At 34.9% G+C, this 26,403-nt stretch overlaps 1 protein-coding gene across 2 annotated transcripts in view; it reads left to right on the top strand.

The window, feature by feature from the left end:
- Nucleotides 1-23,559, top strand: part of CDK13 (cyclin dependent kinase 13) — a 70,628-nt gene extending 47,069 nt beyond the window's left edge. For both annotated transcript variants that reach the window (XM_034415092.3, XM_034415021.3), the window contains exons 8-14: nt 7,677-7,778; nt 11,724-11,801; nt 12,296-12,412; nt 14,371-14,502; nt 15,703-15,902; nt 19,312-19,905; nt 20,890-23,559. In XM_034415092.3, coding sequence (XP_034270983.2) covers nt 7,677-7,778; nt 11,724-11,801; nt 12,296-12,412; nt 14,371-14,502; nt 15,703-15,902; nt 19,312-19,905; nt 20,890-21,749 — 2,083 coding nt within the window. In that variant the 3' untranslated portion in view covers nt 21,750-23,559. The remainder of the gene's footprint in view (nt 1-7,676; nt 7,779-11,723; nt 11,802-12,295; nt 12,413-14,370; nt 14,503-15,702; nt 15,903-19,311; nt 19,906-20,889) is intronic.
- Nucleotides 23,560-26,403: the final 2,844 nt, after the last annotated feature.

The raw sequence follows: 26,403 nt of genomic DNA, 5'->3' as shown, positions 1-26,403 counted from the left end.
ATTTCGAACACGCAAATAAGACAAATTGAATAGCGTACAAATTGAAAAAAGAGAAGAGAACAATACACCAACTGCAAGATGAGGCAGGAGAAGTGTACCATAGAAATAGATAAAAAGCGAATAGCAAAAAAAATTCAGAATTTATATGAACAAGAAGAGATCTTGGAAGAAGATATTAAAGAATAGACAAAACAAGCATCCAAGGATTAGAAGAGACACAGCGAGAGCTACTGAGTAGACCAATCACCATGACAGAATTAATAGAGGCAAGGAAAAAACAAAAAAACAATAAAACTCCAGGACCAGATGGGATACCAACAGAATTCTACAAAACATGTCAATACCCAATGGATGAAATCTTACTTGATATTTTTAACGACACACTTTTAAAAGCTACAATTCCCAAATCTTGGACTGAAGCTATCATCACACTTATTCCAAAAGAAGAAACAGACCAAACACAAATCAAAAACTACAGGCCAATATCACTTCTAAACGTAGATTATAAACTATTTACACTGATTATTACAGAGAGACTGAAAAGAATAATTAACGACCACATCCACCCAGGCCAAAACAATATGAGACTAATAATTGATGTTTTAGAATACTATGAAAAAAACTCAGATAAACAATTGGCATTAATTTTTTTAGACGCACAGAAAGCTTTCGACAATCTAAATTGGAAATTTCTCATATTACAATTGGAAAATATGAAATTCGGCGACAAATTTTTAAATATGATTAAGAAGATTTATTTCTCTCAAACTGCAAGGATAATGATAAATGGAGATATGACAGAACAATTCAAAGTATCAAAAGGAGTGAGACAGGGATGTCCCCTATCCCCTTTACTGTTTATATTATCTCTAGAAACGTTATTAAATGAAATCAGAAAGGATAAATAAATAAAAGGATTGAGAATCAGAAAAGAGGAGTATAAACTCCAAGCCTTCGCGGACGATGTGGTCTTTATTTTAGAACAACCAGCATCAATAGGAACTAAATTATTAGCAAAAATAGAGTATGGAAGAGTGGCCGGACTTAAAATAAATAAACAAAAAACAAAGGCATTAACGAAGAATCTTACCAACCAACAAGAGAAAGAATTAGAAGATAAATTGGGAGTACAAACAGTAAAAAAGGTAAAATATTTAGGAATCTGGCTTACCAACAAAGGATCATCAATTAGAAAAGATAATTATGATAAATTGACAAGACGGATAAAAAAGAATTTAGAAACGTGGAGTAAGTTACAATTATCATTTGTGGGAAAGATTGCATCGATTGAAATGAATATTACCCAGAATTCTATATTTGTTCCAAGTAATCCCGATAAGGCCTGGGAAGGATTTCTTCAAAGATTTTAATAAAATGATCGCAAATTACATTTGGCAGGGGAGGAAAGCAAGGATCAAAACAAAACACCTACAAGATAAACGAGAGAATGGAGGATTAGGACTACCAGATTGGGAAATGTATTACAAAGCTGCATCATTGATTTGGATAAAAGACTGGATAGAACTCAAAAATAAAAGAATATTAACACTAAAGGGTTTTGATTTACAAAGAGGCTGGCACACATTTCTGTGAGAGGGAAGAGACAAACAATATGGATACTTTCAACGGCATATTATTAGAGAATCATTGTTAAAAACTTGGCAAGAAGTAAAAAAAGTACACTATGACAAAATTCCAGAATGGCTATTGATCATGGAGGCATAGATCTACCCCAATGCTATGGATATGGACAAAATGAAAACTTACAAAGATTTGTTAAATAGCAAAGGGGAATTAAAATCAAGACAAGAACTAAAAGAACAGGGTACAGACATTGACTGGTGGCCATATTTACAGAAAAAATCCAGGTATAAGACAGATTCAGTACAATTCAGATTCCAAAAAGAGCCATATGTATTGGACAAAATTTTACAAGGGGCAGATGATAAATTGATAACCAAAACCTATAATTATCTACTAAGAATTAAATTAGAAGAAGTGGTCAACAAAAATATGATAATTTGGGCGAAAAATTTCGGATATAACATTGAATTGGAAAAATGGGAAAAACTATGGAAAGTAAATTATAAACTAACAATGTATAAAGAGAACATGTACAAAATGTTCTATAGGTGGCACCTTCCCCTCGCCCGTTTAGCACAAATGTTTCCGAACACCTTTCCAACCTGCTGGAATTGTAAACTGCAAAAAGGAACCTACTACCACATGTGGTGGTCTTGCCAGAAAGCAAAACAGTTTTGGCAGGCACTCAAGATACAAATAGAGGAAATCACACATCAGAAAATAGAAACGAAGCCAGAAACCTTATTAGGAATAATTACAGGACATTACGAAAAAGAAATAAAATATTTAATTATTCATATACTAATTGCAGCACGGATAGTTTTTTTCCAGAATTGTAAACACGAAGATATACCAACAGAAGACAAAATAATCAGTAAAATTATGGAATGTGCAGAAATGGACAAACTTACAAAAGAAATACAAGAAAAGGAAGAAACAGATTATTATTTAGTATGGCAGAAATGGTATAACTGGTTGGAGAAAAAGAAAGGAAAATAAGAATAGGGACACAAAAGAGAGAATAAAACCCACAGATAAAAATTAAGTACCAATTAAGGAAGACAGTAAATTTAATACGTAGATTAAGAAAATCCAATTGCAGTTTCTAAATGAGGACTGCCTATAGTAAAAATCTTTCTATACTGCACCACTGTACTAAATGTATAATACATTCTATTGTGTGATGGAATATTTTTCTATATATCATAATATAAAGCTATTTAGGCTGCAGGCTTGTACATAAGATACCATGTGCTAAGACAGAAACAGTGACAAGCCCTTGAAGAACAGGGGCTGATTTGGAATGTCAGGCTGACATTGTGGTGGGATTGGATGCGAGGAGCGGGTCTCTGTGCTCCCGTGCCGACATCTCCCCATAGGACGGCTCTGAAAGAAGCTAAAGCCTTCCTGTACGGGTGGTGAAGAAAAGGGGAGTCCTGCAGGTTGCAGAGAGCCACAACTCTTCCGCTCAATACAGGGCTTTATCTCTCTTATCTGCGATGAGAAGAGGCAGCCATCATGGCTGCCATGAAGCTGGGACAGCCGAGGCAACAAAAAAAATGGGAAGGAGCGATGTAGATGAACAGTGACTGGAGCTTCCTTTTTTATTCCTTTTTTATTTAGACCCTAACTTAAAAAGGAGAAAAAAAAGAGAAAATCCAGGAAGAGACTCTTAGCGGCAAATAACGATAGAGAGAAAAATCTTAGACCCAAAAGAAAGAAATTAAGGGGAGAAAAGCTAAAGACTTTCTTAAAAAAAATACCAAAAATTGGATTGTTTAAACTGGCTAGGCTTGTATTGGAAAGGCATTATAAAATGCTGGAACTATTTACCTGAATAGCTGACTTTGCTTTCATAAACTGAATTAAAACTTGGATTAATTAATTTGTTAGATTTGAAACAACGCTGAAACCTAAGCTGAGGGTGCCATCTATTAGTGAATGGAAAATATATCATACCCCAACAAAACAAAACAATCAAAAAAATTTTGATAAGAGAACCAAACAAGGCCTATTTGGAGGATTGTGGTGATTTACTGTTCTATAAATATCTATTTCATGATTACTGGAGATTCTATTGTGAGAACAAGGAAGACTCTTTAAAAAAGTAAAGTGACTTTTGACTTTTGGAAAGTTGCCTGGACTATCTATGGAATGGATTAATAACCCTGAGATGTAAAAAATTATTGTTGAATATTCTGAGGAGCAACATCAGACTTGATTTCTGGACCGCTGATAAGAGTGGGACTTATTAAAACAGGAGAAGAGGCTTTACCAAGGGGAGATGAGTGGGACTGCAGGAGAAATGGTGTTGATGTTTCAAGACATTAGGAATGCTATGACAAAGAATTACAGAGAAACACAGAACTTATTGCAAGGCATGAATGGGAAAATAGAAAATATCTTACAACTGATAATAGATGAAGATTAAAGAGTCCAGGAAAGAGAGGAGATAACAGAAAGAACAGAGGGAAAATCAGAACAGACAAATCAGCAAATAAAACAAGAAGATGAAAAGGAGAATACGACAAAAATAATAATGACTGATGAAATAAACCAAGGAAAAAAGTACTTTAAGAGATTTAAAAATGGAATCTGATAATCTAGAAGATACTTTTGAAAGGGAGATCGGGGCATGGGTGGATATTTTGGCGACCTGGCAGCTTAGGAGGATAGAGATGGGAGAAATACCTAGATTGAATGGTGAAGACATAGGTGTTGATAGAGAGAAAGATCCAAGAGAGGAATATGGGAGAATAAGAATCGAAGTATTAAAACGGGTAAGAGATGATGGATAGAAAGGAAATATTTTCTTCTTCTTTTCTAATATAATGATGGCCTATTGAAAAACTAGAATAAAGAAATAAGAATACACCCTTTTACATAAAGTAACAGTTAGATGGAAAGATAATAATAATATTTTATTTTATTTATTTTTTTATTTGTCAAGAACATATTTGGTAATAAGTATAAGCATAGATACAAATAGAAACATTAGGACAGGGACAATAGGCACGCTGGTGCTCTTATGCACGCCCCTTACAGACCTCTTGGGAATGTGGTGAGGTCAACAGTAGACTGTTTTAGGTTAAAATTTTGGGGATTTTGGGATGAAACCACAGAGTCAGGTAGTACATTCCAGGCATTGACCACTCTGTTGCTAAAGTCATATTTTCTGCAATCGAGTTTGGTGCGGTTTACCTTAGGTTTGTATTTATTATGTGCTCGTGTATTGTTGTGGTTGAAGCTGAAGTAGTCATTGACAGGTAGGACATTTTATCAGATAATTTTATGAGCTATGCTTAGGTCATACCAAAGACGGCGTAGTTCTAAATTTTCTAAGCCCAGAATTTAAAGTCTGGTGGCATAAGGTCTTTTTTTGCGAGCAGATGACTGGAGGACTCTTCGTGTGAAATATTTCTGGACATGTTCAATTGTATTAATGTCCGATATGCAGTGCGGGTTCCAGATAGATGAGCTGTATTCAAGAATTGGTCTATCAAATGTTTTATATGCTCTGGTTAGTAGTGGGATATTACCGAAAAAGAAGCTACACAAGATTAGGTTTACAACTATTAATGCCTTTTTTTGGCAATGTTGTTACAGTGGGCTTTGGCACTTAGATCATTATATATGAGTATTCCAAGGTCTTTGATAGAGTGAGGTTCATCTACATATTACATACTTGAACATATGTCCAAATAATATGATGATTGGCATTAGAATGGTGTATTGAAATATTGAACAACCAATAATGAAGGACTATGTCTTAATATAAACATGTGTATTAACAATAGGATAAGTAATGATGTCCTGGAATATAGGCAGAAATAAGAAATAGGGGGAATATTTATATAATTTTATATGATAGAATGTGAATAATAACCAGATGGAAAGATAAGCGGTCAAAGTATGGTATTACTATGTATGCTTAAATAATATTACTATTGGTATTAAAATGGAACATTGACATACTGAATAATTATTATAAAACAAATATGTATATTAATAATGGGATTACACAAATTTGAATAATGTAACAAATATTAATGCTATTATTGTTATTTGTAACAAAATGAATTATACCCAGAGGCCACATTCTTCATGAATTAATATGATGTAGATTTAAAAATAAAAATTCTATAAAAGGGGTGGTGGTGGAGAACAGGGGCTGATTATAATATACTGGTAGCTTCCTTTGTGTTTCTTAAACTATGCTGTTGATCTCAGTGGTGTCAGGCAATTCTACAGTCATTGTTGAAGTAAGACATGACTGTTAGTCAGTAACTGCAAAATCAGTAACAGTAACTGATTTTGTACATAGCATAGGATGCCATATTGGCTTTTGCTTTGGGCAGCAAAAATTGATTCAGACCCAATCTTATGGTAGTTCAAAAAGAAATCTGACAACATCAGTGACGTCCAGTGACATTCTAAATCAGAAAATAATCAGAATTACTGTTCAATGGAAACTGATTAAGAAAATAATGCCAAAATTAGCAGTCACAGACCACCCAAATATTTTGTGTAAAAATGTAATTGCATTTGAAAAACGGCACTTCTCTTTTTTTTTAGTTCTTTTTTTTTAATTGAGCTTTTAACCTTATAAGTCACCCAGAGTCACTGAGAATGAGTTGGCCATATAAATTTTCTTAAATCAGTCAAATAAATAAAAGGAGACATGGTGAATACTGAAGTAATCAATGCCCTGTGGTAATAACTTCAAGAGTCTGGCTGAAGACAATCATTGCAAATACCTCGACATTCTTCAAGATGACAGTATTAAGCACACTGAAGTTATGAAGGTCAGAAGTGAATACAATAATGAGAATGAGGAAGATCTTAGCGTTCAAACCCATAGGAGGAAATAGTATCAAGGTGATTAACACCTGGGCAATGAGCCATAATACATTTACTTCATGTCAAACTGTTGAAGAAAAGCGTGCATTACCTGAATATGTAAAGTCAGTCATGAAGCATTGATAAGTTAAAAATTGGAGATTTTGTCATGTACAGAAAACAAATATGAATATCAAAATAATTTAACCTGTAATGTAGATTACATTATATCTACAAAAGATCATGGGGAAAGTAGATAAAGATAAATCCTGGCAATGACTTAGAACTGGAAGATTTAAAAATAAACAGGGCTTTGAATATGGTTGCTCAAAAACAAGCTTTTCAAATTAATGCTGTTAAGGCCAGAATTGAAAAATTGTCAAATGACGCAAGATACAAATTGTGCAGTAGGCAATAGATGCAGTAGAACATATATCCAGCTCACAGGATCTGTGATCATAGTTATAATAAATGACAAATGATAGTTGCCAAAATTATTTACTGGAACATCTGTAAAAATTATAATGAGCCATTAACAAAAAATTGAAAAAGTAGTTGAAAATAGCAGATTAAAATATTGTGGGATTTCAGAATACAGACTGGTATGTTATCTGACTCATAACATACAAGATATAACTATGGTTGAAAAGAAGAAAGTATGGATAATTGATGTAGCAATACCAGGGAATAATAGGACAAAAGGACAAAGAATTGGAAAAGATCACAAAAGTATCACAATCTAAAAATTAAAATTGAAAGCTTATGGCATAAATTGGCTGTGGTAGTCCTATTGGTTATTGGGCATGCTGGGTGGCATACCAAGAAATCTTGGGTGATACTTAGAGAAATTACGTATTGACATTTAAGCATCCAATCTGTCAATTACAAAACATAATACTGTTCGGATTTGCACATATATCTTGCCAATACATAACAACATCTTAAATTCTTGTGAAGAATTTGATGCATATAAAAATCAACACAAGCTAAAAAACTGGTCGCTTTTATTTCATGCTGTTATGTAGAAAATAATTATTTATTAAAATAAACGACTTGTATAAACGAAATGTATAAACAGCCCAGTATCAATTTAGGAAATAAATTTTCAGAAAGAAATCTGTAATTCTGTTGAAAAGTGAGCTCAGAAGACCTATAGGATGACTTAATTCATTTTGATAACATGATTTGTAAAAATGTTTAATGGGAAATTATGTTTGAATAAAAATGCAAAAATATTCTCTTTTTTTCCCCAGTCGTCCATATACCAACAAAGTTATCACTTTATGGTATCGTCCCCCTGAACTTCTGCTAGGAGAGGAACGATACACACCTGCCATTGATGTCTGGAGCTGTGGGTGAGGCATTTTTTGCTAACAAACTTTATGCAGCAAAGTAATTTGGAAAAAGGTACAGATTACGTGATATAATGGGTACATTTGAATCAGAGATCAGGATACATTACACTGTAGCAGCAATTGTTTTATTGACAGAATTGGAGATTATCTCTAGTGTGTGTTAAAAAGGGGTGCAGTTACAGTCCCTGTTTATACTTATTCACATAAAATGTGGCTGACTGGATACAACAGCAGGTATGTGCTAATAGAATTAATGAGGCCATTAGAGTGTACCTACAATGCAGTGAAACAGGACTACAAATAAAATGGGGTTTCCAACGATTTCAAAATATTTTCTGAATATAGTTTTTTTTAGGACTTGCTTTTTGTTTTTGTTTTTGTTTTTGTTTTGGAGATTTTCAGCATTCCTTGGCTTTCTAAATATTTTAAACTGACAGAAGTCCCAAAGGTGCTGCAACTGGACTTTCTTGCTTTTTTTTTTTTGAAGACATTTCACTTCTCATCCAAGAAGCTTCTTCAGCTCTGAAAGGATGGAAGGATTTATATTCCTTGCAGACAGCTGGTAATCTGCATAGTTTTAGAGCACAGGTGTCAAACTCAAGGCCCGTGGGCCGGATCCGGATCGCGTGGCAGAAGCACTTCAGGCTGGTCCTTTGATATTTCCAGGCCAGCCCCGCAGGCAGGAGGTACAGTGCTGCAAGAGGCAGAGGCACTCCATGGGGCACATGGGACCGCACATCCTGTTTTGGCTGGGAGGGTGCTGCAGGAGGCAGCACCTTCTTCACCTTCTCGTTAGCAGCATCTGCCAATTAGAACTAGGTACCTTCTGGATGGCTATTGTTCAGGAGAGCCAAAAACAATTGACCGGTTGGCGTTGCAGCGGGATGGTATGGGATAGCGGAGCTCAATGGAGCATCGCGAAACTCAGCTGATACCTGCTTGCCAGGAGACCCTATGGGGCCAAAGCCACCCTGGAGGCTGGTGAAGAAAGGAGGGATGCTTTGTAGATCATGAGGAAGCAGCAATTTCCTCGTTTGATCCAAAGAAAACCCTCTTGATCGACAGCAGAGATGACAGCCATTTTGGCAAGGCCGAAACTGTGACAACCAGGACAAGAAGAATATGTGCTGGAATGATTTGTGGGCAGTGGATTGAAACTGGGTGAGACAACTTTCAACTTCTGTATTAGAGACTTAAACCCAAATAAAAGAATTCTTTAAAAAAAGACGCTCCAAAACGTTTAGAAAGCAGCAATTTATCACACAGAGAAAGTTTATAAACCTAAAAGTGAAACAAACTGTTAATGGAAGACTGAAGCTTTAAAAATAGAGAAAAACTGGACTGGAACTGGTAATAGCTTGAAAAGTGATTTAATCTGTGGATAATACTGTTTGATTATTGAAAGAATTTGTATAGAGGAACTTTGCTTTTTATTTTATTATCCCCCCCCCCCAATCTTTGCTGTGTTTAATGCTGGATTTTAGAGCGGGGGTGCCACCTATTGGTCAAAGAAGATATTTTATTAGTACATCGTGGGAATAACCTTGGAAAGTAAGATTTATTTGATATTATTTGATAATACAAGAACAACAAAGAGGAGAAAAAAGAGAATAGTGAAAGGCAAACACCTGGAAGGCCTTTTTATTTTGGTTTCATATCTATTGCAGTTTTGGCTACTTGGAAGTATTAGTGAGTCATTTGAAGATTTTTAAAGCAGATAGATTACAATTAACAAGAAACATCCTTGAAACTGAATATCTGACTTTGTGGACTAAAGGCATTTGGGGAAATTTGGTGGGCCAATTTGGATTATTAAGATCATCTGACAGAACATTCTATGAGGCGAAAGAAGAAAAATTAAACAAGATTTAAAAATTTGGAAAACTTAGAGGGTGCAAACTGGAAAATTTTAAGGACTATAAATTTAGGGAATTTTGAGGAACAGTTCTGGGACTGTGTAAATTTTACTAATATTGGCATTTTTGGTGCTTCTGGATAATTGGGATATTGAAATTTTGGTGGAATATTGAGCAGTGATTAGTTTAGTATATCAGCACAAAATGTTTCAACAGGGGAAAACAAATGCAGTTGATAAAGAAATATTATTGATGTTTTAATGTATTAAGGAAGATATGACAAGGAATCATGGGGAGATGATGGAATTGATGCAGGATACAGGTATGAGACTAGAAATCCCCCAGCAAATGACAGTAAAAAATGAACAAAAAATTCAGAAAATAGAGGAGAAACCAGAAAGAGCCGAGGAAAGAATAGAGGAGATAAATCCAAAAATAACAAAGAGATGGAAGAGATAGCAATAATTTCACACACACACACACACACACACACACACACACACACACACCACACACACACACACACACACAACATATACATACATATACACATGTATACCAGGGGTGAAATGCTCTCGGATCAGACCGGATCACCCGATCCAGTAGCAATCTTGGCCGATGGTTCGGCAATGGTAGCGACGGCAGAGCAAAGCTCCGCCCATCCGCCTGGATGTCATTACTTCCTGGTTTTAACCAGGAAGTAATGTGTTTTTTACCTTCTGCACATGCATAGAAGGTCTGCGCGTGCAGCGCATGCACATCCGAACCGGTAAGGAAGGTAAGTAGATTTCACCCCGATACATACATATCATATACATGTGAACCGCCTCATATCACTGAGTTTGTCATCTTTTATCTTAATCTTTTACCTGTGATTGATTCAATTATGAATTTTTTTTATTGTTGTGAGCCACCCAGAGAATTTGGTGGTATATCAGTTTTATAAATTATTACTAATATTAAGTCCTCCTCTAGGGCTGTGTCACGTTGTAACAAAGATTGATTGGACAGATAGTTTTTAGAGACATCTGGAGAAATTGTCAGTTCATTTATGCTCTGCTCCTATACAAAAGTGTCAAGCCCCATAGCAGTTGGGGACTCTAAATGTCTTTAATCTCTACCTTATGGAATTGAGACTATTTGTGCCAGAAAGTAAATCTCCCTTTGTCTGGAATAGCTGTTTTGAATGTAAAGGGGAAAAAATGCGTTTGAGTCTATGTCATACACCCACCCTGGCCATGCCCACTCCTCTGAGGTCAAACACAACCCTGATGTGGCCCTCAATGAAATCGAATTTGATACCCCTATTTTAGAGGGTCCTTGAAGCATTTGGATGTTTATCTGTGTCTTCAGGGTCACCTGAGTTCCTGTAGTCTGCAAACCCCCCCCCCCCGGAAATCCATTCCAATTCCACACCATTTAAAGGGTGTTCATCCCAAATTGTATAGCTAAAAGCTCACCCTTTGAATGGTGTGGGAGTAGGAATGATTTTCCAGAGGGGGGTGGGTGGGATTGCAGTCTACAAGAATCAGGAGTACTACTCAACTGATCCTGAAGACACAGATAAACATCCAAGTGCTTTAAGGACCCTCTAAAACAGTGGTTCTCAACCTTCCTAATACCATGACCCTTTAATACAGTTCCTCATGTTGTGGTGACCCCCAACCATAAAATTATTCCTAAAACCATTGAAAATATGTGTTTTCCGATGGTCTTAGGCGACCCCTGTGAAAGGGTCGTTCGACCCCCAAAGGGGTCCCGACCCACAAGTTGAGAACCACTGCTCTAAAAGGATGCAGATTACCAGATGTCTGCAAGGAATATAAATCCTTCCATTCCCGACTATTCTATCAGAGCTGAAGAAGCTTCTTGGATGAGAAGAGAAACATCTTCAAAAGAAAAAACAAGAAAGTCCAGTTGCCTCCTGAAAAAGCACCTTTGGGATAACCATGACCTGGATGACTGAGAATCTCTACAGACTTTAAGCTGAAAGTATTTTTTCTGAGAAAATGTTATTAAGGATTAATTGCATAATTTGGTAGCAGTTTGGACCCATAGTCTCCTAGAATTATTTGCTCTCTTTTTGTAGATGTATCCTGGGTGAACTTTTTACTAAAAAGCCAATTTTTCAAGCAAATCAAGAACTTGCTCAACTGGAACTGATAAGGTCAGTATATCCTAGGACTCTGAAAAATCTACTTTTCAGCAAATAGTCTGCAATTATTTCTCTTCATACAATTAAAATATATTACTTGCCGTATTTTACAAAAATAAAAAGAACTTTATGCAAACAAATGATTGTTTAAAAAGTGAGGAACTAGAGTTGTAATACATTGTGATTATAGATTTCAACTCAGAAAATTTAATGGTGCTTTTTAAGCACGTCTTACAATTTTTGTGTTCTTTCTGTTGCAGTACTTTTTAATGAAGATAAAATATTGTAGCCAACGAGCTATATAGTTTTATTGGCAAACAAAAATTCTCTACTGATGGGATATTCTTACAATTCTTACAAAAGAATTGGTCTTACAAATTAAATTTGGTCTTTTTAAGTATCTCTAATCGTGTAAATTTGAATGGCATTGTTTTAATTAAATCCATGTTTGATGCAGTAACCTTTGTGGTACTTGTTAATTTTATGACATGTATTATTTTTACTAGCCGCATATGTGGGAGTCCGTGTCCTGCAGTATGGCCTGATGTTATAAAATTGGCATATTTCAATACCATGAAACCAAAGAAGCAATATCGTCGAAGACTGAGGGAAGAGTTTGCTTTGTAAGAATTTAATTATTTAAATATAATATGTTTCTCCCCCATTCATGAATTTATTTTATTGTTTATGATCTTCATAGCCTGTATCTACTGTATGTAATATCACCTTTGAAAAGAAGCAGAATTTATAGACAACAAAAGATACTCCAGCCTAGGTAGACCCAGATCAGGAAACAACAGATAGTGGAACTAAATTTTATTGAGATAGACTATAGTAATACAAATCTTGCATGTCTACTTATGTTTTACATTCCCTTTCATCCAATCTAAGTCTTTTCCAAAGCCTTCCCAGAGTTTAAGGAATGCTTTTGCCCTTATTTTATGCAGGCTGTGACTATTTACTTCAAACTATTTTCATAGGTCTCTATACATTTTTGTATGATTCAAAAACAATTTTGAAAAGTAGTCTTTATTTAATTAAGTTGATATTTTCTACACAGAGAGAAATATTGCATGTGAGACAAATACTATTTTATTTATTAGAGTAACTTGTGAGATGGGCAACCATATCAATTTTATAAATGAATAAGGATATTTTAATGAATTCAACAGAAAAGTAATCCTTGAAATCAGCTGTTTAGTTATCTGTATTTACTTATCTATATAATCCTACTATTTGTTACACACTTTTGTCAATGATGGATGAGCATCTTAAAGCCACCGCAAAAGATCTTCATATCCTATCCTTCCAACTTGGTCCTGATAGACCTTTCTACCTCTTTGAGTAAAAAAAGATGCTAATAAAAATATTCCTTCAATATCAAGAAAATATGGCATTTGCAATTGCTTCTTGGATGGTTCATAACATTGGAAGCAAAATATTGCAACAAAATTTCCTTCTTGTACTTCTGAACTCTTTAATTGATGTTTTGGATGTTAGTCACAGGCCCTAAGAAATTTATATGATCATGTAAATATCATTTACATCGCCCACAATGGATGACCATGAATTTTCTGATCCAAACTTGGGTCTTGAATTTTTTTTCTTCACAAGTGAAATTCTGTATGATACTGCTTTGATCGACAATGTGTTTTTGGGCCATAATTATGAACCCATATTTAATCAGCTATTACAATGTAGTAATTTTTTTGAAATTCCTCAGCTTTATTCTTATAGAATGGTAAAAGTTGCTGGCAAATTTCAGTTCTTATGGCATTCATCTTTGCCATCAAGCATGAAAAGAAGCTATCTTGCACAGTCTTCTGATATTGAAGAAATCAATAACATGACCAATGTGTTCCTGTGAAATGTCATGTTTGATAGCAATTCCTCTTTGAGTGTCTGCTGATTATTTGTCAATTCATCTATATTTCTCATGAAGTTTATTAATTGTTTAGTTCAAGTTGTGCTGTTGTTCAAGCAAATCACTTTTGCCCAGTTTACCATTTTCACATTTTTTTGGTCCAGCATGCAGTTTTCATGTCACTTGATATCACTGCCATAAGCATTTGGAATTGAATTTCAGTTGGAGAACTCCTTTAGCAGTCAAACATTCAATTAAAGCATGTTGCTTAAAATGCTGTGACAAATGGTCATTTGAGCCTTCTGTTTCATAAACAATAACAATATAACTATTTCTCATAGCAGTTTCCACCAACTGAAAGGAAAGAACAGATACTAAAGAATTTGTCAGAATTTCTAGTGTCATCTGACAACTTTTGAGGCATTATTTTTCATTCAGACTCACATTGTTATATTTAACATTTAATGTATGCACATATTTAACATTACATTGTATAGACAACTTGTATGGATTCTTCTAGCTTAGCATTAAAATTAAGCATATCAATTTATGTGAAAAAGATGTCAGTTATCTGAGGCATCATCATGTATTTTTAAGTGTTAATGAAAACAAGGATAACTTTCTTTAAATGCTAAGTCTAAAAGGGAAGAAAATTTTTGAAATCTTTGAATGAACATTATTTTGTTTTCTTCACTTCATTTTATTTATTTTGTACAGTATTCCTGCAGCTGCACTAGATCTCTTTGATTACATGCTTGCTCTTGATCCCAGCAAACGCTGCACAGCAGAACAGGCACTTCAGTGTGAATTTCTGAGAGATGTGGACCCTTCAAAGATGCCTCCACCAGAGTAAGTGTTTCTTAGTTGAGTTTATTTTCTGCAAAATAAAATTCATTTCTACCAGTAGAAGCCAGATACTACATATATATTCATTTTTGTTGCACATTGCATCAAGGTTTACTACATATTATGACTGCATTGTGTAAACATATTGTTGAAATTGCACATATCACATTAACTTAACAGCAAAAACCTATCTGGAAAATATTTCAAACTTTATCTGGAAAAGTCTACAATCCACTGGTGGTCTGTAATATGCATTCCCTACCCAAGGCACACCTTTGTATTTGTTTACTTTCTTGAAAAATAAAACACAATTCACACAGAAATATATAGAAACAGCAATTCTGAACTTTAACATCTCGGTAACAAAGGATTTAAAAACAGCAATAAGTTTACTTATTAACTGACAAGTAGCAATCTTTTTGTTTTTGCCCACATATTTTTATTTAACTGAAAATGATGGACTCAAGATCGGCTCCACTTGTCTCCAAATTTGGTTTTAGGGGAGTGGAATTAGTTTCCTTCATCTTATACAACTAGTCTAGTTTTATGAGTCTCACTTATACTCAAGCACTCTTCTTTTTCTCTGATCTTCAAGGATGTGCTCAAGTTTCTCCCATTTGCTTTGAGCAACTTAGTGACAGTGATTGAGTGCCTATTTTGCATGGTTAAAAAAAAAAGATGAGATAATATGTACAAATCATTTAGTGGAATTCCTTTTCCTGATTTCCTGAAAGTAACAGGTAGTTAGTAGAAAAGTCTCAGAACAGTGATCAGGTGCCCAGGTAGTTAGTTCTTTATGATCCAGAGACAATAAACACTCCAGAAAGTACGAGATTTTTTAAGCTTTATTATTAACTAAAAGCATACAGAATTAAAAGCATAACCTAAAAAGCCTACATACCAAGTTTTTATAGTCTATCAAGAGCTCCTTAATAACAATAGCAGACGTACCCCAAGGATGTCAGTTTCCATAGTATCTAGTGCTAGGTTCTGTGCAAAAGCTCCAACAAACAATAACAACCTTACAATTTTTATCAAATTCTGGCTTGGTCTGTCAGCTGGCTGATATGTTGATATGCCTCTCTTTCATAATAGTTAACTACTGGCTTTTAACTTTTTTATGGCCTCCTATTTAAATTTTGTCACTCAAGTTCCTTGTGGTGATTATTGTGTACTGAATAACTGTAATTTCTTTCTTGATAGTCTTCCTTTATGGCAAGATTGCCATGAACTGTGGAGTAAGAAACGTAGAAGGCAAAAGCAAATGGGCATGACTGATGATGCAGCTAAAGTTCCAAGAAAGGATTTATCTTTGGGGATGGATGATAGCAGAGCCAACACGCCCCAGGGTTTACAGACCTCTTCACAACTGAAGATGCAGAGCAACTCTAATATAGCACTTGGTAATGTTTTTATTTTTCTTTATCAAATATAAGATAGTCCTCATTTAATAACTGCTCACTTAGTGACCATTTGAAGTTACAATGGATCCTCCAAAAGATGTTTATGACATTCTGATGGCAGCATTCCACTACAGTTACATGCTCACATTTTGGGTGCTTGGTAACTGGTTTAGCCTTTATGGCCAGTTGCAATGTTTTGTGGTCGTATGATGCAATTTTTGCCAGTTTTGGAAGAAACTGGCCTTTTCAGTCAGTTTCTGGGAAAAATACTCATAAGAATTCATTGACTCACTTAACAACAGTTGCAAAAAAAGTTTTTAAAATGGTCGATCACATGAGTGCCTCAACTTATGACCATTATGTTTTGTGATGTAAATTCCAGGCTCCCTTATGGTCATAAATTGAACCTGTAACTTAGGATGGACATTATTTTTTTTAGGAGAGGTCATTTAGATCAAAAGAAACACTGGAAAAGAAATAAATTAGATAAAATACAAAAGAATCCAAAGATCAGGCTTTCAAAACTTGGAAGTAGAAGACTAATTAGTATATACTATAAAAGTTTTGTCTGATTAATGTGATATTTTTTATATAAGAATCCTAACTGGACTTTTTTTCTTCTTTTTTTCCTGTCAATTACGTATCCATTTTATTTTATTTCTCCAGTTGGGTTTTACGTTAGATTTCCTTTACCATTGCAATTAACTACTCTTGCTACTTTATAGTAAAAGGAAGGAGAGTGTGTGACAGTGTGTTTGATTGCTTGATAAATGGAAATTAATGTTTAAGAGGCTAACTTTATTTTAGAGGCAAGTAATATTAAACACTAGTTATTACCATATTTTTTGGAGTATAAGACACATCTTCCCCCCCCCCAAAAGGGGGTGAAAATTTAGTCTTATACACCGAATGTAGCCCCGCCCACCCACTTTGGCCTCTGCCTCGCAGCAGTTACTTCCTTACAAGCAAATAGCAAGAAAAAACAGCTCCTTTCAGCTTCAGCACAGGCTAATTAGCACAAGTTGATTAGATCGGCCTCCCAACTCTCAGCTGATTTGCTGTCAGCTGTTTTGCGCAGGGCTCTGCTGCTTGCTGCAAAGACATAAATTGCTGGAGCAGATTTTTTTTTCTTGTGCTAATCGAGCTATGCTGAAAACGAAAATGAAAGTAAAGCAGGCTGTTTGTGTAATGAGGCAAAATTGCTCAGAGGCAGAGGGAGATTTCTTTTTCTCGTTTTCTTCACCAAAAAAGATAGATGTGTCTTATATTCTGGTGCATCTTATACTCTGAAAAATATGGCAATTCAATTAATTTACATTTATTTATGCTTCTTTGTTGGTATAACGCTATCAGTACTCCCTTCTTTCCTGGACCTTTCTACTGCTTTCCTTCCCTTTATATTTTTTTAGTGGATACTGTTGATTTTGCATTTCCCCCATTATCTCCCATCCTAGAATATTTGTGCCTGGAATACATATGCCAAGTAAAATCAAAATCTGGCTTTTCTTTGCATAAGTTTCCCTGCAAATAGTATACCTTGACTTTTGAAATTAGAGAAATTGTTTTATTTTTTTTTCCTCAATAGTTGTGATGCTGGAAAAGAATTCGTTAATTGCTGTTCCTGAGATATTATCAAAATAGATTATTTTAGGCATGTTGCTGTATTTTCCATTCTTAGAGAGGAATCCCAATAATAAAGAATAGTAACATCTATTTCTTAGGGTTGCACATAAGATTTCAGATTCAAAATATGCTCAAAATAACCATTTAATAATTAAAAAAATAGCCCAGAAATAATTCTGTCTTGGAATACCATGTTTCCCTGAAAATAAGACTCTGTCTTACATTTTTTTGAACCCTGAAACCTTGGCCTTATTGCCATGCGCTCAAAAGCCCAATTGGGCTTATTATCAGGGGGTGTCTTATTTTCAGGGAAACAGGGTAGCTATTTCAATTTTTATTTCAATTTTTTATTAGTTTATCATAATATAAAATATAAAGGAAAATGAAAATAATGAGAAACTAGGAGATTTAAAAGAGAAGAGGAGAAAAGTGTAGGGTAAAAGAAAAAAAGCAAGAAAAGCATTGACTTCCAATGTTTTTTAGCACAATAGAAAATAGTAACATTACAGCCTCGACTTGTTACTTTTAGACAGTAATATATATTAGCTATTTCTAGAACAACAAACCCATCTAATCAATAAAATCCTAAATTAAAGTTTAATTTTTTTTATCTCAAGCACACAATCCAGAAGCGGTTTCTAAACGGAAACAAAGTTAGATTGTTCTTTTCTTTAATTACAACAGTCAATTTAGCCATCTCTGCTTTTTTCCTGTTATGGGAAGTAATAAATAGTTCTATTTACACTTTGTAAATAGAATCTTTGGGAATCTTTGTAGACTATCAATTTATAGCAGTGATGGCGAACCTTTTTGGCACCGAGTGCCCAAACTGGAACATGTGTGCATGTGCGTGTGCTAGAGTGCTGGAAACTCAAAGACCAGTTGTCCGGTGCACATGCATGCACTGGCCAGCTGGTCTTTGGGTTTCTGGCATGCGCATGTGCGCCAGCCAGCTGGTCTTCGCGTGCGCTAGAGCACCAGAAACTCGGAAGACCAGCTGGCCAGTGCACGTATGTCTGTTTTTTGGGCTGTTCTCAGGCCATTTTTCAGGCTGTTTCAGGCTGTTTTTCAGACCATTTTTCGGGTCAAAAATGGCCTGAAAATGGCCCCAAAAAAGGCCTGCTTTTTGGGCTTTTTTTGGGGGGAGGACCGTTTTCAGGCTATTTTCTGGCACTCCAGCGCTTGCACCAGAAACCAAAAGAGCAGCTGGCGGTGGTGCGCATGCCCACAGAGAGGGCTCTGTGTGCCACATCTGGCATACGTGCCACAGGTTCGCCATTACGGATTTATGGTAACAAAATTCACTATACTTCTTCAAATTATTTAACCTTAAAGGGAAAACTTATATAAATTTAATAAATGGATAAAATTAAAAAAACAAATAGTTTACCTTATTTCCTATGAATGCTGGAAAATATAAATATAGTCTACCTGATAGATATACAAAATCCCTTTATTTGTATTTTAATTGATTGCAAAAAATATATATCTATATATAGAACTTTCAAGTGAAGCGGAAGACAGTAGAAGTGGTTGTCATTTTAAAATAAACTTTATTTTCCAATCTTAACTTGAAAAACAAAAGATTATCTGTATGTGAAATTCTGCCTCTAAAATAAAAGCAAAATGTTCATTCTGCCATACTGAGGAAAAGTCAAGAATGTTCTTCATGTCTAACCACTGTTTAAGTAGTCATTGAAGTGGGTCATAGTCAATTGAATTTTGCTTGAGACTTCAAATATGAGCATACTAAGTGCCTCCTTTCTGTTTTTCTTGCTACTTTCAGTGAAAGCAGGCAGTGGTCAGCCACTAAATCAAAATGAAGTGGCAATTCTCCTAAACCTGCTCCAGTCTAAAACTAGTATTAATATGGCACAATTTGCTCAAGTGCTGAACATTAAAATGAATCCTGAGACTGAGCAACAACTGAATAAAATAAATCTTCCAGCTGGCATTTTGGATATGGCTGAAAAACAGTCTGAACAACAACAGCAGCAGCAGCAACCGCCGCCGCCGCCACCACCACCACCGAAGCCACCACTGCCTCCCTCACCAGACCAAGAGCCTTTAAAACAAACAGCAACACCACAGTTTTCTGTGCAAGCCACTCCATTGATCCAATCTAAAGTTGACCCAGAAGTTACCCGAGCAGCTGTGCAGAGTGCATTTACAGTTTTGTTATCTCAGTTATTAAAGGCTCAACAATTGAAGCAAAAAGAAAATTTCCTAGAAGAAAAGGAAAATGGATCAGGAAATGACATGTCATTACAGTCAAGACAGCCTCCAGAACCAAGTACACCAGCATCTGGCAATTGGGAAAATACAGAATCTCCGGCATCTGTTTATCCCCATCTTATTAAATCATTATACACATGTGCAGGTATGAATTTTAATGTTGGGAAAATTATATTTAGACAGATGGATAATTTATATGCTTGAGAATGTCAGGCTTACTATTGTTTCTCTCAAACACTTGGATTAGAAATTATTTCTTGGGTGATTTTCTTAGGTTTATAGGCTGCTTCAGTTGCTGATGACTCTTAAATGGCATGTTAAAGTATTATATTCTGTAATAAAGATTAAGTTATTTTTCAAAAACTCCTGTGATACCAAATAAAGAATACATTAGGAATTTATAGAATTCCTTTATTAACATTTATATTTTCCTTTTAGTTGTAGTTATTTGTAGCAGCATACAAATATATTTTCCAGATACTATGAATACAGAATCAGTGGATTTCTGTGTTGATATTCTGAATTGGCTCTAGAGGAAATTGAGCAGGACAGTATCCATACACATCAGTTTTGCTGATTCCTCCCCTCAAATCCCATGTGTCTTTTCATGGGAAATCTAGAGTCTCAAGAAGAATGTGAGATAGGGCAAAAAGGACTTCAAATAAAGGAATTTGGAGAAATTTGGCAAAGTATTTCCTATGTATTATTTATTTTTAAATTTATAAGGCTACCAGATTCCATTGAGACTGGGCAGAGTGCAATATTAAAACAATTAAAAAATGCAACCAAAGAACAACAGGGATCTGGAAAATAATCCTAGTCCCCTTCCCCTCTCCCAACTCTAAACACAGTCATACAATATTCACTTTGTCTTAAGACCAGAGGAAAGACTTTTTAAAACAAAGGTCAGGATGGGGCCAAATGAATTTTTGTTAGAATATTATTTTGGACAGCAGATGCACATTTGGACAGAGAAGCATATTTCTGGAAGTAATTTCGTTCAAACAAGACTTTGCTCGATCCAACCTTTAATACTTAATAAATATTCTATATCATTAACTGTGTATTTAAACCTAAAATATATTTCTAGTTCCATATTTAATCCTAAACTATTTCAAAATTAATTTAGGACAAGATGACTTGGTGAGACCCCCTGAAATGAAACCTCAAACCCCAGAAGAACGTCCTCGTATCTTGCCACCAGATCAACGACCCCCCGAGCCCCCTGAACCACCACCAGTTACTGACGAAGACCTTGATTATCGGACAGCAAATCAATACTTACCTTCAATTAGTAGCTCTTCAGGGATGGATCCTCATGCTGGAGTAAAAGCAGCTCTTTTAGAGCTGCTGGCTCATCACCAAGCTCAAACATCTGAGAAACCAGCAACATCTAATGTGAAGTTCCAGTCAAGAGACTCCTTTGTAACAGGTCCAGACTATAAAGATAGTTTTGTATCTACTACATTCTCTTGTGCCCACTATAGTGGTAGTGATGGAATAGGAAATATATCATCTGGAACACTAGAAAGGGCAAATTTTGTTGGAAATTCAGATGTTCAATACTTGGAGAACTATAATATTGCTTCATCTCATTCAAATAGTGCCCTTCCAACTCCTGCCTTTTCAGAACCATTTCATAGCTCAGTAACTCATTATGGAGACATTTATCTCAACAGTGGTTCCATGCTATTTAGTGGTGATAAGGATCATAGATTTGAATATAGCCATGGTCCCATCACAGTACTGGAAAACAGTGGCGATTCAGTTGGAAGGTCTGGGTCTGAAAGTACTCATTCTCATTCTTTGTCTTCAAAGATGCAGAACTATAGCTATGGAAGTAATTTACAAGAACCTCCTGCCAGTGCCAGCCACATTCATGGAGAAACTTGGACTTCTCCTGCTCAAGGACCTGGATATTCACAAGGATACAGGGGACAAATTAGTACATCCACTATCAGAGGTCGAGGCAGAGGATTGCCATACTAAGCTTCTGTTCTTTCCCCCTTCCCCTTGGCCTTCAGGCACGTCATTTGTATCCTGGAAAAACTTTTTAACTGTGATTTCAAACAGCAATCCAACAGACTTGAATAATGTTAATTCAGCAGCTTTATTTTTATTCAGAAAAGGGTCTTGCATACAATAGAAAATTGCTCGCAATTCATGCTGTTCTGAAAATCCAGATAATTGTACATCTTTCAAATTCTAGCTATAAATTTTATATTTTGGCAGTTCTAAGTCAATGCTAAATTTAGAAACATCAGCTTTTTAAGGCACACTACTAAGATCTGAACTATGCACACACTTTGTGCTTTTTTTGTAAGTTTGGACCAACTTTTATGTAAAAAATTTTACAAAACCAAAACAGGGCACTGATTTATTTGGTATTTCTTTTTACAAAACTACCTTTAGTCAATAAGTCACTATCAGTCTTCGCACTGCTTTCAGTGTTATCTATGGAAAGTGTTTGTGCTCATTTCAGACAATAAAATACAGTCACCCTTGATACTATTTATACATACTTTGACATTAATTTGATTTACTTTCACAATTGTTTGTCTAGTAAAATATCCAATCCATCTTCCCAACATTTGTATAAGTATCTGTTTTACTTGAATGGTAAGTGCCTTAATGATGTAATCTTAAGGTCTGAAGAACATTTCATTAAATTCATAAGGCTGTTTGAAGGTAATTTGTATTTTGGTACAAAGTATTAATATTTACATGATACCGATGCTAATTTAAGGACAAATGGGACAGAATAGTGTCTTAGGAGTTTTCATATCCTATTAGGTGAAATATTTATCTTCTTTTTTTCCAAAATTATAACCATTCCCATATTTAATTAAATGAAATTACATGAGAATGTATGCATAATAATGAAAAAGATAGGTTTCCTTCAATTTTCTGTACCCTTTAACTACCAAATAAACATTAGTGTCCTGTTTTATTCAAAACAGTCTTTATTAAAAACAGATAGCATTTTGTCACTATCTTCTAATAAGTACTTTGCTCATTTTAAATGTAGCTGCTGTAGAATGTAACTTTCGTTACATAAACAATTAATGCAACTGAAATTTAAACAATTTAAATTTATAGAAATTAGGATGGTGCCAATCAGTTCTGTATTATATTATTCTACTAGTCTATTCATTTAATTTGAATAGGTTTTTAATTCATTGTATCTTCAATTGCAAAGGAGGGAAAACAAGGTCCCCAAAAATCAATTCTGGCTTCTGGAGAGGCTTTCTGGGATTATATATTTGTTTCTTGAGAAGAAGAGAAGCCCCTCCCTGTAGACAAGCCACTGGCTATGATTTCTCTGTACTGAAATGTTTTTAAATGACAATATTGAAAAAAATATTGGCAATTGGCAAGCTAATGCATACATGTACCAGTGGCTATTTTCTAAAAATATAATTACATATAATTTACATGTACTCTCAGCTGAGTTTATTAGAAGCAATTCAACAAATCACTGCTTCTTTTTTTTTTTTTAAATGAGTGAGTACTGCATTTGTAGAGTGTCAAATACATGTGAACTTTCCTGTAAATACAACTATGGTCATCCTCAATAGAGAACTCCTGATTGAAAATAAAAACAGCTAAACTGGAATAAAATATTTTGTAATTTTAGCTGTTAATGTTGATATTTCAGATAAAAGAACAGTGGTCTGGAATGGGTGTTTCTGAATAACCTTGTTTAGTAAAAGTAAACATCAACTTCAATATCTTTTTGATAAAAATTTGTTTGATATTCAGATTTTGGATTAAATTCCTAGTGATCCTTTTGATTGTTTATTAATTCTCACATGAGTCTTATATATTACAAGGACTGTGTTAAGAAAACATGTCATACGTTCCCGACCAGACAAAAAGTTTTTCTTTGTTTTTATTTATACACTATTGGTCATATATGATATTGCAGTGCTAACAGGAAATTCACAAGTTCTAACATATATTTCATGTACATTTCTTAAAATATATCAAACTTAATTAAGGCCAGTTTCTCTGACAAAGCATTACATAGACTACTTCCATTCTTTAGTGCCCTATTATAGCTCTGTTGGAAACAATGTCAGATCCCTATCTGTCTACTTATGAAATAAATAGGTTGAATCAACAAATACACTATTTTTATTCAGGGAAAGCCATGGTTTTTACTTTTACTGATAAGATCACTTGGCTTCCTAGTTTAGTATTTCAAAATCTGAATGTAAAGTAAAAGGTACAATGAATGGTCCTAAAGGTCTTTATCTAATAAAGTTATTTTCAGTGTTCAAGACAAAATGTTTTAAAATATCCATGTTCATATACTTTATTGATTAGCCCTTGGGCCATATCAAAGTGCAAAGTTCCAGACACAAATTATTACTAAAATCTGATAAAGACAATTTAAAATGGAATTGGATAAAAAACAATTTAAAATGAAATTGGAATAGAATATGATTTAAAATGAAAATGGAATAATTTAAAATGATAGCTTTGATTAGCCTATAGGCATATCAAAGCACAAGGTACAAACACATATCACCAATACAATCTTATACAAACAATTTAAAATAAGAGTAGGGTAAAATACAATAATTATAGGATAAGATACAATATAATTTAATACATAAATATATACAATAGAATAAAATGACATAAAATTATATTTCGGTGTCATGCTTACAGCTAAATTGGAATCAGTCCCATGTATGCAGATCTCAATCGAACCATTTTGTTTAAGTACTGTACAGTGTTAAATGTTATTTTCAGGTTCTGGCCACACAAATTAAGTTGTTTTGATATGGGGATTCCAATGGGTTTGGTATATGGACCAAGGTATCTCTCACCCCCTTATACAAGCAACAGTCAAATAGGATGTGAGCCAGGTCTACCTCTGCCGCTCCACAAATGCAGAGATGTTCATTGTAGGGTATAGAATGGAATCTCCCATATCTGACCATTGTGTCAAGCTGTTTGAATCTCGTTCCCGTAAATATCTCCCTAAGATGTTTTGGCAGTTGTAACTTCAAATAGCTGTCTACTTGAAAAGTATGTAATTGCTCGGCCATTTCTAGTTGCCCACCTTACTAAGGATAGCTATATCATTTTGTGCTTCTATATCCTTAATTCTTTGGGCAGCTCTTTTTTTAAATTGTTCTCCTGTTACGCAAGAGACAGGAAGGCCACAGCTTCTTACAAAATTTGTTAGTTTGGTGATCCAGGAGATTTGTGATTGTAATTTTATTTGTTCTAGTAGACATAACTTGGGGAGTCTTATCAATCTCCATTTCATTGACTTTGCACCAGTAGTTATATGCTCTAATTTTGGATAGTGCATGAATTGTATGAATTCCCAATTCAGCTCTAACTGATGCAGCAGATGTTCTTATTCTACATCCAGAATAAGTCTCAAATGCTGGGACTGTTTGTTCTGGGGCTGTAGTAGAATATAGACCTCAAACCTCTGCTCCATACAAGAGCATAGGGGTAATCTTAGCTTTGTATACTTTAATTAATGGGTCTAGGGACCCTGGGTAACTATGGTTCTTTAACCAGTAAATTCAAATGGGCATTTGATGATGGCAAGCTCAAGACCCAGTCTTGGAAAAGGTTACGCCTAAATATATAAAGGTGTTATTAACCTGTTCAATTGGTTCACTGTCTAATTGCCACCTATGTCTCTGATGATGATTTCTAAATATTATTTTCAATTTAGATTTACTAATGGCTAGGGAGTTATCCTGGCAATAAGAGCTGAATCTTCTTAATAGCCAATTTAGTCCTACTAGTGAATATGATAATCAAATCATATCATCCACATAAAGCAAGCTGTTACAGTAAGTATTTAGGATCCTTGGCAGGTGTACCATAGGATCCTTCATTAACCCTGGCAAGTCACTGATATATAAACTAAATAGTAATGGGGCCAGGATACACCCTTGCCTTACCCCTTTATTTGTGTAAATCCTATTAGTCAGAGCCCCATTAACCCCATACCGCACCTTCAAACAGGTACCTGTGTAAAGGGTTTTAATCAAAGCCAGCAGTCTAGGATCTAAGAGATGTCAGTTTACTCCATAGTACTTCTCCGTACCATATCAAATGCTGCTGTAAGGTCTATAAAAGCAGCAAACGGGGGTCTCCTCTTATAGGCATATTTGGCAATTAGATGGTTCAAGACAAAGCAGTTATTGATGGTGGAAAGACCTGCCAATGCTGGGCTCCACCAATTGGAAATTTTTTTGAATAATTCTGCTGGTAAAGATCCTCACCTGGGGCTTTATTGCTTTTCCGAGTGGGGGAGGGGGGAATTCTAGGATTTACTAGATCCCTGCTTAGAGACAGTTTCCCTGCAGGTTCTGTGAAGGCAAACAAACACTTTTAATAATTCTTCTGGTCCTCAGCAGAGATTGGTATGTCAAATGCAAATTTCCGTCCTCTTCAGGGGGATGGAGCTATGATAAGAGGACAGGCAGCAATGGCTGTAAAGAACTCTTCCAAAAGTAAATTAGGTTTTTCTTTTTGTAATATATATATATATATACTGTAAATATTTTATATTTTTAATCTATACCAGACTTTTACAAAAGCACATGTAGTGTGGCTACCATTTGTTTTAGATACATTTTAACAATACTACAAGCCAGGATTT

This window comes from Pantherophis guttatus, chromosome 4 (assembly GCF_059756535.1).
Source record: "Pantherophis guttatus breed Tessera chromosome 4, ASM5975653v1, whole genome shotgun sequence".
In the NCBI taxonomy this organism is placed as follows: domain Eukaryota; kingdom Metazoa; phylum Chordata; class Lepidosauria; order Squamata; family Colubridae; genus Pantherophis; species Pantherophis guttatus.
The sequence above is the reverse complement of the archived record's forward strand: the minus strand, read 5'-3'. Positions and strand labels throughout refer to the sequence as shown.